The sequence below is a fragment of the Lynx canadensis genome, chromosome D3, assembly GCF_007474595.2.
Source record: "Lynx canadensis isolate LIC74 chromosome D3, mLynCan4.pri.v2, whole genome shotgun sequence".
Lineage (NCBI taxonomy): Eukaryota > Metazoa > Chordata > Mammalia > Carnivora > Felidae > Lynx > Lynx canadensis.
This window is the reverse complement of record NC_044314.2, coordinates 24579732-24593673: the sequence shown is the minus strand read 5'-3', so window position 1 is coordinate 24593673 and position 13942 is coordinate 24579732. Positions and strand designations below refer to the sequence as shown.

The window sequence follows — 13942 nt, the reverse complement described above, 5'->3', positions numbered from 1 at the left end:
TGGGAGGAGGGAGTACGTGGGAAATTTCTATATCTTCTGCTCAATTTTGCTCTGAATCTAAAACCACTCTGAAATATAAAATTTTTAAAAAGGAACAAAAAATAGTACTTATGGGAAAAGCACAACACCCTCAAGAGTTCAATACAAGTTTTAAAGAAACAGACAGCTGAATACTGAATACTGGAATGCTTTTCTCTTGCTCTCTGCTTGACAAAACTTTACCTATCTTTTGAGGTCCCTTGAATACCACTTTCTCATTGATGTCCTCCCTAGCTTCCCAGCATACTTAGTCACTCATTTCCTTCACTCCCATCCTGCTATGACAGTCCCAACACCACGTTATAGGAGTTCTCTAAATTCAGTGAGCATCAGAATCCCCTGGCAGAGCTTGTTAAAACGGATTTCTTGCCCCTGCCAAGATTTCAATTCGGAGATTCTAATTCTGGACCCTATGAATTTCTCTTTCTAACATCTTCTCAGATGATGCTGATGCTGTTGGTTTGTGAACCACACTCAAAAGTAACATGGGTGGTGCATGGGTGGCTCAGTTGGTTGAGCATCTGACTTCAGCTCAGGCCATGATCTCACGGCTCGTGAATTTGAGCCCAACGTCGGGCTCTGTGCTGACAGCTGAGCCCGAAGCCTGCTTCAGATTCTGTGTCTCCCTCTCTCTCTGCCCCTCCCCAACACGTGCGCGCTCTCTATCTCTAAAAAACAACATACAAAAAAAAAAAAAAGAGTAGCATGGGTATGGTTCATTCTACATGTGGCTGGCTCCTGTAAGACTAAAAGCTCAGCAAGGAATCTCATCTAGCACATAGTAGGCACTGAATAAAATATCTTACCTTTTTTTGCTTCTTTTTATCAGCCTCTTCCTGTAAGTTTTGAAGGGCCCTTTGCACGAGTTTCATGTTCAAGTCCTGCTCTTCTCTGTATTCCTGCTGAGTATGCTCTGTCTTCTCTAGGAGCGCTTTTTGCAAAGCAGCCCTAAGTTCCTGTTTTGTCTTTCGTTTCTTTAGCTTATCCTGTTCATTCTCAAGTTTCACCTGTGCTTTGTCATTTTCCTAAGGTAAAACAATAATGAAGACAATGTATCAATACAGTTGGACAAAACAAATAAGTGCAAGCATTTCACTTAAAAGATGAAAATCAAGGATTTCTTGGAATTTAGTGGGATTCCACTATTCTGTAGGATAGAAAACTTGCCTTTTCATTGCTGAGTCAGCAAGAAGGCTTTGTGCTGTGATTATAAAATAATAAACGGTTTTACAGTTTAAAATGCAGAAAAATATAGAGAAATCACTTTTAACCTTGTATCCCTCCCACACTACCACACTCAACATTTCAGTGTATTGGCTTTCCAGACTTTTCTATATACACCTGCAACTTCTGGATATGGATCTATTATTATGCAGCAATAGGAGCTCAAAAATGGAAATGTGCACATCAGCTGCATATACAAAATTAAACATATGCAAAATTACCAATAACAAATACTCCTTTAAAAGTATTCCCCCATTCCTCTTATTTTCTTCTCTTTCTAACCCTCTGGGCTTAATTGCCTGGCCAATCAAGCAGTTTCAACTGGGGCACCAATGCTGTTGGGCATTGTGGGTTTGGTAAAATGCCTGGACGTGGTAAAAACTGAAGCATTAGCCCTCCTGCCAGAGGCAGCTGAGCCGTCCTAGAGGGATAGATAAGTACTTGCCCAGCTGGGACAAGAGACGACGTGGCAATAGTGAGGATGGTGTACAATTCCCAATGTGATTTAACCGAGACTCACAACAGCCATGATCGCCATGATCCCTGGTTTGTGAGAGAGTTATAGGCTAGACTTTCCCAGTAATGCCATGAACAGTAAATCCTGAATTGTGAGGTTCAAACGAAAATGTGAAACTGAGCTGCAGCACCTAAGGAAAAGTAATGGCTATCAAACATGAAAGCCAATGCAATAGCCGGACACACTTTTTTTTTAACAGTAAGTCTGACTACACCGGGAGGAAGCAATCAGCCAAACCCAGACTCTGAGACATGGGGGAGATGGGATGGGACAGCAGAGACCTGTTCAAGACTAAGAGATCTGAAAGCAGTTGGCCACGTCTTGGTTTCCCTGGGGTGGTTCTGATGACACACCTATTGTGCTGATGTAATGAATTTATTGCATCCTTTCCATCTCAAATGCACCCTGGCTTGAATAAGAAACAGTCACTCCCTCTAAAGAGACTATAAGACCCATGTTTGGATTCTTCTCTAAATATCAAATAATTTAGGCTGTGATGGAAATTAGATGCTGATTTTAGATGATAAAAAGGAGTCACAGTTAGCTTTTTTAGGTCTGATATTGGCACATGTCAGGGAATGTCCTTTGTTGAGATGCACACTTGATATGTATTTAAGGGGGAAATGACCCTCCTGGTATTTATGTTTTAAAACATAAAAATGGAGTGGGGTTGGGGGCAGGTAGAAGAAACCACTGTGGCAAAATTACACAGCTGCTAAAACAGGGAGATGGGTAGAGAAGGGATTCATTGTACTCTTCTGTGCATTTGAAAATGTTCACAATAAAACATTAAAAGGGGTGAAATTTATATAACATTCTCAAAATTACAAAATGATAATGATAAAGAATATATCAGTGGCTGCCAGGAGTTAGGATTGAGGGAGGTTACGACTATACAGGAGTAACTTTAAAGGAGTTTCTTTGAGGGGGACCTGGGTGGCTCAGTTGGTTAAGTATCCAACTCTTGATTTTTGCTCAGGTCATGATCTTGAGGTTTGTGAGTTTGAACCCTGCACTGGGCTCTGTGCTGACAGCCAGGAACCTTCTTGGGATTCTCTCCCTCTCTCTCTCCCCCTCCCCCACTCTTTCCCTCTCTCTCTGCTCTTCCCCCAACCTGTACACATGCTCTCTCTCAAAATAAATGAATAAAACTTACAAAAAAATAAAAGAGTTTCTTTGAATGGTGGAACAGTTCTGTATCTTGATTTTGGTAGTACTTACAAAATCTATACATGTGATAAAATTTCTAGAACCATATCCCTTCCCCCCAAGAGTGCATGTAGAAACTGGTGAAATCCAAAGGTTTTACTATATTTAAATAAAGAATAACTTTATTTTTTTTTTAATTTTTTTTTAACATTTATTTATTTTTGAGACAGAGAGAGACGGAGCATGAACGGGGGAGGGGCAGAGAGAGAGGGAGACACAGAATTGGAAGCATGCTCCAGGCTCTGAGCCATCAGCCCAGAGCCCGACGCGGGGCTCGAACTCATGGACCGCGAGATCGTGACCTGAGCTGAAGTCAGATGCTCAACCGACTGAGCCACCCAGGCGCCCCAAAATAAAGAATAACTTTAATTGAAGGTATTATACCAATATTAATTTCCCATTTTGTTCTTTCAAATGCACTTTTTGTGCATGTTTATTTTTTATCCTGCAATTTTACTGAATTTGTTGATTAGATCTAACGGTTTTGGGGTACAATCTTTAGAATTTTCTGGATGTAAAATCTTATCATCTGCAATAGAGACCATTTTACTTCTTCCTTTCCAATTCTGATGACTTTTATTCTCTTTCTTACCTAAGTGCTCTGTTAAGGACTTCCAGTACTATGTTGCACAGGAGTGGTGACAATGGGTACCCTTGTTTTTTTTCTGATTTTATAGAAAAAGCTTAAAACCTTTTACCATTGAGTATGATGTTAGCTATGGGCTTGTCATATATTGTCATTATGTTGAGACACCTCCTTCTATATCTAATGTGTTGATATCTCAGAACAGAAGCAGTTTGAATTTTCTTAGAGAAGCTAAAATATTTAGGCATCTTCCACTAAACTCTCTAAGAGAAAACAGTTTCAAACCCAGGGAAGGTTTTCAGGGGCTCTGAAAAAGCTTACCTTTAACATTGATTATGGTTCCAAATCTCAGAACTTGGGATTTCCCAGGAAAATATACCTTCTTCCTAAATTTGGTGGTATTAAAGTATCAGTTGCTAGAAGCTCTATATACGTATAAAATTGCTACTTTTTTTAATGCTTTCATACATTTCCAGTGACACCTTTCTCTTTTTTTTTCTTTTTGAGAGAGAGAGAGACAGAACATGAGCACGGGAGGGGCAGAGAGAGAGGGAGATACAGAATCCGAAGCAGGCTCCAGGCTCTGAGATGTCAGCACAGAGCCCCACGCAGGGCCTAAACTCATGGACCATGAGATCATGACCTGAGCCGAAGTATGACACTCAACTGACTGAGCCACCCAGGCGCCCCTCTAGTTTCTATATAGTAGGGGCAGTGACCTGAAATTATTGATTTTGGTGACTGGGGTGAAGGGAGCCTCTGTAGCTGTTGTATAACGCTTTACATAGGTCATGGAAGTCCTATGGAGTTATCCATATCAAAGAATGGGGGAATGTTGCCAAACTGCCACTTACCCTCTACGGTACTGCCCATGATTCTCACATTTCACCCTCACAACAAAGACAAGTGTCTTTTGCCTCATTTTTAATTTTTTAATTTTTAATTTTTTAATGTTTATATTTGAGAGAGATGTGTATATTAGCAGGGAAGAGCAGATAGAAAAGGACAGAGGATCAGAAGCGGGCTCTACACTGACAGCAGCAAGCCCCATGCAGGGCTTGAACTCATGAACCATGAGATCATGATCTGAGCTGAAGTTGGACACTTAACCAACTGAGCCACCCACGTGCTCCTGACTCATTTTTTAGATAAAGAACCCAAGTCACAGTAGTGAAGTCACTTGACCAATGCAATGGGACAGCACTGTTAACTGGGCCTTGGAATCCCAGACTCTAACCATGGTCTGCTGGCCCTGTGAAGCAGCCAGGCCATTGGGCAAACCGCATGTAACCATGTCCAACACCCACTGAGCAGATCATCTTGTGACAAGCACTGTAAAAGGCCCACCACAAAGCGCGCCTCCTCTTCCTTCAGCTGCTGCGCGGCCTGCCTTTGCGCCTTAATGCTGGTGATCTGGGCATTCAGCCCCAGGCGTGTGTTCTCCACCAGCTCTTTCTGCCTCCTTGCCTCTTGGGCTTCTCGTTTTTCCTTGGCTAATCGGTCTTCCTCCCAGAGCTTTGAGAACATTTGTTCTTCCACCAGTTTCTGTCTTTTCAGTTCCTCATTAAAAGCTATCTGTGCTTTCCGCTCCTCGCACACCTTCTTCTGATGGACACAAAACAAGTGAACACGGAGTTCCTCGCAGCATTCCCTGAAAGGAGAATTTTAAAAAGGCAAAAGTTAGCCTTCCATGAGACACGGCTCTATTTAGGCACACATCTGCACAGACACTGGAGAAAGAAAAATGAAAGACCTAGAGCCGAGGAGACATGTGAGGGGCGGCAGGGACGTAGGCACCATGATGTCATAGACAAAACACAGGCATTGGAGTCAGGCTGAGCAGGCTTTGAATCCGAGAGCTGACATTTCTGTGTGACCTTGGATCAAAAACTAGACCTCTCTGAGCCTGTTTCTTTATCTGTAAAACAACTCTTTTTCAAGGTTCTGGTAAGGATCAGAGAAAATGGATGAAAATATCTGGTAAATAATAGAAGCTAAATAAATGGTAACTATTATTACTACTGTAGAGGAAACAGAAGAGGCAAGGATCCCTGCACTATTACAAATAGATTAAGGCTTTGGTAGGAAGAGACCCTGCATGCCATAGAAAGAGCTAAGGGTCAGCATGTCATGGTGAAGTTGACCCAATGCCCCTGGCTTCCTGGCAGGATACATGTCACTGAAGGGGGTTCTGCCAGAGCTGGGAAAATAGCCCAAATGCTGCCTTTTCATACCCAGGCTTCTGTCACCATTCCAGAAGAAATGTTCTTTCAGTAAGTGTTTAGACCTCATCCTTTCTTTCACTCTTGGTAATTCAAACTTCTTCAAAAGTTCTTCATTGAGCCCATTTTTAATTTAAGGGCTGCGATACTCAATACTGCCTACACTTTAGAATTACATAGAGGTATCTTTAAAGTTCTACTCTCCACTTCTTCCCCCTGATACTCAAAGATTAGTTAAATCAGAATATCTGGGGGTAGCACCCAGGCATCTATGTTTTTTCAGAGCTCCTCAGGAACTTCTGGCATACAACCAAGTTTGAGAACCTCTGATTCAAGGCAATGTTTATAAACATCAAGTCTTCCTGATTTCATCAAATTCAACATCAAGAAGCTAAAATTTGAGAATGGGCTCAGTAAAGAACTTTGAAGAATTTTAGTTGCTAAGGCTGAAAGAAAGAATGATATCTAAAATTACAAGAGTGGTCAATACCACAGAAATTGACCCTGTAGAGTATCATTCAACATTTGATAAAGACTAGACCCATTTCCCTAACTAAAGAGGAATCTCTGTGAGGGCTGGGACTCAGGAATACATTTCAGGAATATATGCCCCATACTACCTACCCAATGTCCAATAAATAATTCTTGGTTAAATTGATTATATATACAGTCACACTTATTAGCAAAATAGTGACAACTAGCAGTTACCTACATTCTACGAAAAGCTGAAAGAGATTCCAGAAGCTGAAATTGTTACATTATCAAAAAAACCAAAACATTTTAACATTGAAAAATGAACTCATCTGTCTGGGATTCATCCGTGAAATTCTATCAGAATTGACCATGACAACTAACTAAAGTCCTTCCAAATCTTATGACTTATACTCCAGGAAAGTTATTCAATTAATGAAAATCTGAAGCCTAAGAATAACAAGTATGACTTATGATATTTTTTTTTCTTAAAAAGAAAACCTCTTTCTAATTACACAACTAACACATGCAGAAAAACTGGAAAATACAGAAAAGTGTGAAGACACTAACAATATGCTTAATCCCACTACTCAAACACAACTGCTTTTAGCATGTTAGCATATTTCTTTCCAGTCTTCTGTATGTGCATTTTTACTACAATTGGGGTCATTCTGCATATCTACATACATATATTGGTATCTCCTTATATCTTAATTTTCTCACCTAACACTATATTGGGACTGTTTCTTCATGAAGTCTTCTTAAAAGTAATTCCTAACCTCAAAACTTTATTATAATTTATTAAGCTGTGGAATAGAGGCTGGAGCCTATAATATATCAGTTTATTTAAAAATTGCCTTATTTGATGAACATATTGGTTACTTCTGACTTTTACTATAATGTTGCAATGAATATTCTTTTTTTTAGGTTTATTTATTTATTTTGGAAGACAGAGAGAGAGAGAGAGAGAGAGCGAGCGAGCACTCAAGCTGGGGAGGTGGGGAGAGACACAGTGAGAGAGAATCCCAAGCAGGTCCCTCACTGTCAGTGCAAATCCCAACACAGGGTTCAATCTCATGAACTGTGAGAAAATAACCTGAGCAGAAATCAAGAGTCAGATGCTCAACCTACTGAGCCACTCACGTGCCCCTATAATGAATATTCTTAAATGTAGCTCTTTCTGCTTATCTCTGATCGTTTCCTTAAGGTAATTCCCTCCCTTAATATAAAATCAGAGTACAAAAACATTGTAAGGCATTTGAGGATGTATGCTGTCAAGAAATCATAAATTAACACTGTATGAAGATGCCCATATCAAGTATTTCTTTAGATCAATATGTCTTCAAACTTTTTTGATTATGTATCCCTTTCAGTAAAAAAATTCTATGTACCTACAAACAGGTAGGATTATTACTTATAAGTCATATGCAATTATTACTATGTTACTATATCACATAAATTATTAAATATATGCAAAAAGTAAAAAACCAAGGACAGATGAGATTAAAAAAAAAAAAACATCAAATATTTCCTCCCTACATCCTAATGATTCACCTATTCTCTTAACCTTGAGAACACTTGATTCAGGGATGGTCACTTTTATCTACAGACAGTATATCTATATTAATGATAATAATCATTGATAAGAGAAAAACCTTTTGTTTGCCAGTGCTTTACATAGTACTTTCACAGTAAAATCTTATTTTTTTAAATACAGAAAGCCAGATTGAAACAAATTTTTAAAATTTTACTTATTTTTGAGAGAGATACAGAGACAGAGAATAATCAGGGGAGGGGCAGAGAGAGAGGGAGACACAGAATCTGAAGCAGGATCCAGGCTCTGAGCTCTCAGCACAGAGCCCAACGTGGGGCTCAAACCCATGAACCATGAGATCACGACCTCAGCAGAAGTAGGACACTTAACTGACTGAGCCACCCAGGCAACTCTCACAGTAAAGTCTTATTTTAGCAGCAACTTCTTACTCAACACGTCTCCGGAGGCAAGGGAAACAAAAGCAAAAATGAACTACTGGGACCTCATCAAAATAAACAGCTTCTGCACAGTGAAGGAAACAATCAGCAAAACTAAAAGGCAATCGGCAGAATGGAAGAAGATATTTGCAAATGACATATCAGATAAAGGGTTAGTATCCAACATCTATAAATAACTTATCAAACTCAACACCTAAAAACCAAACAATCCAGTGAAGAAATGGGCAAAAGACATGAATAGATACTTCTCCAAAGAAGACATCCAGATGGCCAGCCGGCACATGAATAAATGCTCAACATCACTCATCATCAGGGAAATACAAATCAAAACCACAATGAGATACTACCTGACACCTGTCAGAATGGCTAACATGAACAACTCAGGCAACGACAGATGTTGGTGAGGATGCGGAGAAAGAGGATCTCTTTGGCATTGTTGGTGGGGATGCAAGCTGGTGCAGCCACTCTGGAAAACAATATGGAGGTTCCTCAAAAAATTAAAAACAGAACTACCCTGCGACCCAGCAATTGCACTACTAGGCATTTATTGCTGTTTCGAAGGGACATATGCACCCCAATGTTTATAGCAGCACTATCAACAATAGCCAAAGTATGGAAAGAGCCCAAATGTCCATCGATGGATGAATGGATAAGATGTGGTAGATATATGCAAAGGAGTATTACTCGGCAATCAAAAAGAATGAAATCTTGCCATTTGCAACTATGTGGATGGAACTGGAGGGTATTATGCTAAGAGAAATTAGTCAGAGAAAGACAAATATCATATGCCTTCACTCATATGAGGACTTTAAGAGACAAAACAGATGAACATAAGGGAAGAGAAACAAAAATAATATAAAAACAGGGAGGGGAACAAAACATAAGAGACTCTTAAATATGGAGAACAAACAGAGGGTTACTGGAGGGGTTGTGGGAGGGGGGATGGGCTAAATGGGTAAGGGGCATTAAGGAATCTACTCCTGAAATCATTGTTGCACTATATGCTAACTGATTTGGATGTAAATTAAAAAAAATAAAATTAAGAAAAAAGTCTTATTTTATCCTCACATGTGTCTTATAACTTAGAGCAGCAAGTAATATCCCCATTTTAGAGTTAAAGCAATTGAAACTCAGGAAACCTTATGGTCTTCCCAAGCCACATAGCCAATAGTTGTAATATTAGCAACAGTTACGGAGTGGGTATTATTTGCCAGGCACTGTTCTAAGCCCTCGACATGTATGAACTCTTGTAATCTTCATAGCAACCAATGTCGCAATGAACATTATTGCAATTTCATTATTATTATTGTCCCCAGTTTACAGATAAAATAGAGGCACGGAGCAATTAAACATCTTAGATAAGTTCATACATTTCATATGTGGTGGAACTGGGACTGAAGACCTAGCAGTCTGGCCCTGGAGTTTGAATTCTTTGGTACTTCATTCTGTCACCTCTATCAGTAATTAACAGAGGCGAGACTATCCTCAAGTATTCTGACAATACATCCTAGGGTATTCATTTAATAAAAACACTCCAAAACAAAACAAAACCAAAAAATGCCTACCTTAATCTGGGATCCAGTCACTAACTGTATATAAATATAGGACACTTAAAAACAAAGTTGATGATGCATCAAAAGCATGATCCATAAAAGAAATATTGATAAATAGAATTGCATCAAATTTAAAAATTCTCTCTCTGTGAAAGACCCTGTTAAGAGGATTAAAAAAAAAAAACAAACCACAGACTAGGAAGAAAAATATTTCCAAAGCACATATCCTATGCAAAGGACTCATATCTAGAATATATAAAAAACTTTAAAAACTTAATAGGTAATCCAATTAGAAAATGGGCAAAGACATGAAGAGACATTTACCAAAGAGGATACACAGATACCAAATAAGCACATAAAAAGTTGTTCAACATCACCAGTCATTAGGAAAATGCCAATTAAGACCATGATGAGATATCACTGCATACCTCTAACAGTGACAGTATAAAAATCTTGGCAAGAACATGGAAAAACTTGGTCTTTTATACATTACTCGTGCAAATATAAGATGGTACAACCACACCGGAAAACACTTTGGCAGTTTCTTTAAGAACTAAACACACATATAAAGATCCAGCAATAGCACAGGACAACTATCCAGGAGAAATGAAAATTTATGGTCACACAAAAATCTGTATGCAAATGTTCATATTAGATTCATTTATAATAGCTAAAAAGTAGAAACCATCAAAATGTCCTTCAGTAGTGAATGGTTTACACAAACCTAAGTATATCCATACAAGGGAACACAAAGCACAAACCACTGATATGTGTAGCAACTTGGATGGACCTTACAAAGGCACCATGTTGAATGAAAACAAGCCAATCTCAAAAGAACAAATATTGTGTGATTCCATGCATGTAACATTCTTGAAATGGTGAAAGGAAAAAGAAAAGAGATTAGTGGCTGCCCGAGGCCGAGAATGATGGGGGTGAGAGGAGTGGGTGTGACCACACGAGGGAGATCTCTGTGGCACTGGAATAGGTCTGTATCTTGATTGTGGTGGTGAGTTAGATGGACCTACACGTGTGATAAAAGGAGACAGAACTGTACACACATATTGCACCACTGTCAATTTCCCTAATAGTGTGGCTATAGTTATGTAATATATAACCACTGGGAGAAACTGGGAGAAGGGTACATGGCACCTCTGTAAATGTATAATTATTTTGAAATTTAAAATTAAAAAAAAAAGAGAGAGAAATCACTGGCTATCTTATTATTATTCATTTAATTATTACTGAAAATAATGTCTCTGTTTGGAAGAATAAGAACACTAAAAATGACCCAATCAAATGGGTCACATGTCCCTGTGAATGCACATGTCCACCAAAGACATGTACAAGCATGTTCACAGCAGCTTTATTCTTAAGAGTCCCAAACTGGAAATAACCGAAATGCCCATTGTCTGGAAAATGAACAAATAGACGTTGTGGCATATTCATACAATGGAATACAAAAAGGAGGCGGAGGAGAAGGCAGTGGAGGAGGGGGAGTAATTTCATCTTGCTCCATATATGTGTTAAAGCTCCACTTAAATTTTCAATAATGGGGCCTGATTTAGCATCCTTGGTCAAAATTTAACCCTGACCCTTCACTGTCATAATGAATGAAAACTATGTTTGATGCTCTGTATTAAAGAATTGGCAGTATTATGTTAAAAGCACTATAAACAATTTGTTTTCAGATAAATTATAAAGCTGTAGGATATAACTGTTTCTTCAAAAAGGTAACAACTTATCTAACTAGCAAGTTGTACAACTTCTCTGTGAAGCTATATACTTAGTTATACAAGATTTGTCTATGAAATCTGTAAGATGTTACCAAATTGATAGGTATTTTAACGGCCCAAACCACTTTTGAACCTCATTGTCCTTACTGTGTTCAGAAGCATTCACCAAGGAGTGGAAAATATATGAATGTTCCATTGAAATTCATTTGCTAGTGCCCCCTTTGTCCCTCCCTGCATCTTCCCCTCCAGAAGCCGGTAGGGAGTGTCCAAGTCCTATCAAGGACAAGGCGTGAGGCTATACTTTACACAGGCTAGAAAATCCAAGTCTAATCCTGTCTTGGTTACTACAAGCTTGAAGACTCAAGAAAATTAATATCTGTGGAACTCAAGTCACCTATATGCTAGATGAGGAAAGCAGCAAGTCCCTTCTGGACATATGCATTACTACCACTCTGGTTTTCTTCACTGCCCTCCTTCAGCAGGTCCCTAAGCCCTGGAACTTGCCATTCCCTCCAGTGTGAGCAGTTTAATTTACTCTGTTGGCATAGCTGTATCTGCGATCTGTATGAACTCCCCACTGAATTAGCTTACTTGTCCTCTGGGCTTCTACCAGGAGGATTTAGGGCAGTCTCTATGATTAACAGCAACTTCATGGCAGAGAGAGAGGAGATGGCAAAAGCCTTGCCTCTGAAACCATGTTTTGATCTCTCTACATGCCTGGTTTTGCTGTTTTCTCACACCTGTTGACCTTTGGATTTCTCATTGGCTCCAATTCTGCATGCTGTGAAAAATGAACTCTTACATTCCTTCTGAATCGTGCTAGACTTTAATTCGGGGTTTACATTAACTTTGTTTTGTTACTTTGTTACATTACTCTGTTCCCAAATCCAGAGTAACATGATACACAAGCTGCCCCACTCACATTTGGTGACCTGATAGCCTAAGTGACATTTGTTTTTGTGTGAAGCCAATCAGTCTATTATTCAATCCCAGAACCTGGCACAAAGTAGTGGCCCAGAAATAAATTATTTAATTACTAAATGATAATGGCTATGTTTTAAGCATTGCCGGGTGATACTTGAACTTTAAAAATCCCTTCTGAAGATAAAAGTCTCAATCAGTTACTCCAAAATTAAGAGACTGATAAAGTGGATAATTGGGGGCATTCCATGGGTCACATTATGTGATCATCACTATATTAAGAGACATGAATGAAAAAAAGGGGGCAAAATGAACACACCACCCTGAGATACATAATGGTAATTCTTGATGCACACTCTTAGAAGGCATTATTAGAGCCACTGAAAATATAACTGAGGAATTACACATATAATGAAATTATAAATATATAAATGTGCTCTTGCTCTAAGAGTTGTAGATCTAAGAAGGAATACAACACATTGAGGCTTTTTAGTATACCTTTGCTTTAGAAGGAAGGAATCTCTCACACTTTGTGAAATTAAAAGCCTTCGTCAAGCTCTTCATGATATAAATCATCTCAGGTAGTTCCATTCAAATTTTCCCTCTGTAACTAGAGTATTGGTCTGAAATGAGAGTATAAATTCAGGGTATTCCCAAAAGGGAAAAAGCAAAACAAAAAGGGCTGATGAAGACAACCACAGGATTGGAGTGCGTATAGTGAAGACCAGAGATCTGAAAACTGAGAGTCACTGTGAGTCTGGGTCAGGAAGTGGATCAAAAGTTAAGGTTAAGACTCCAAGGACCAAGAGGCCAGTCAAGTAAACAATAAAGAACAGGGAACCAAGCATACATTCTGCACAGGTAGAGACTACAGCACTAGGGGAAAACTCAACTCTACCAAAGACTTCCTGGGACAGGAAACTTCTGCCAATAGCATGTCTGAGATTAATATCTAAAATTCAGTAACAGAATCTCACTTGGTACTTCCATTCTAATTGGGAGACAAGAACAGAACGTTAGAGCACAGTACTTACACCAACTCAGTACCTGCATGAGTGGACATGAGCAATGTGGTCGAATAGCAATTTTCTACTGTTATCCCCTTAAAAACCATCAATTTTGGTAGTTTGAGAGTACCTTTGTGGGAGTCCAGGAGTCTGGCGGAGAAGTTATGGCATACCACTAGAGACAAAAATCTGGTAATAGACACATTGAAGAGAGTAAGAACAGCTTCATTTTATCCTTGTCACCTCTCCCCCAAGGTAGCAGAACTCAGTGCCAAGACAGACACCCCTCAGTCCATGATTTCTCTTACAGGGGAAAGTGAAAACACACGAGCGAGCATGTGACTTCCCCCAAGTGGCCCATTTCTTTCTTGCCTCACCCCAAATACTGAGGTGCACGGCTGAGGGCTTGAAAGAGGTGAGGAGCACAGCAACCAGGGTCTGGAAATCATCATGGGATGCGGAGCCTCC

General features: G+C 39.3%; 1 protein-coding gene across 1 annotated transcript in view; it reads right to left on the bottom strand.

Moving 5' to 3' along the window:
* CFAP53 (cilia and flagella associated protein 53) overlaps window positions 1-13942 on the bottom strand; it is a 37224-nt gene that overhangs the window by 11483 nt on the left and 11799 nt on the right. The window contains exons 5-6 of the mRNA XM_032595427.1: window positions 4923-5226; window positions 846-1064 (exon numbers count right to left, since the gene is read on the bottom strand). Of these exons, the coding sequence (XP_032451318.1) occupies window positions 846-1064; window positions 4923-5226 (523 nt within the window). The remainder of the gene's footprint in view (window positions 1-845; window positions 1065-4922; window positions 5227-13942) is intronic.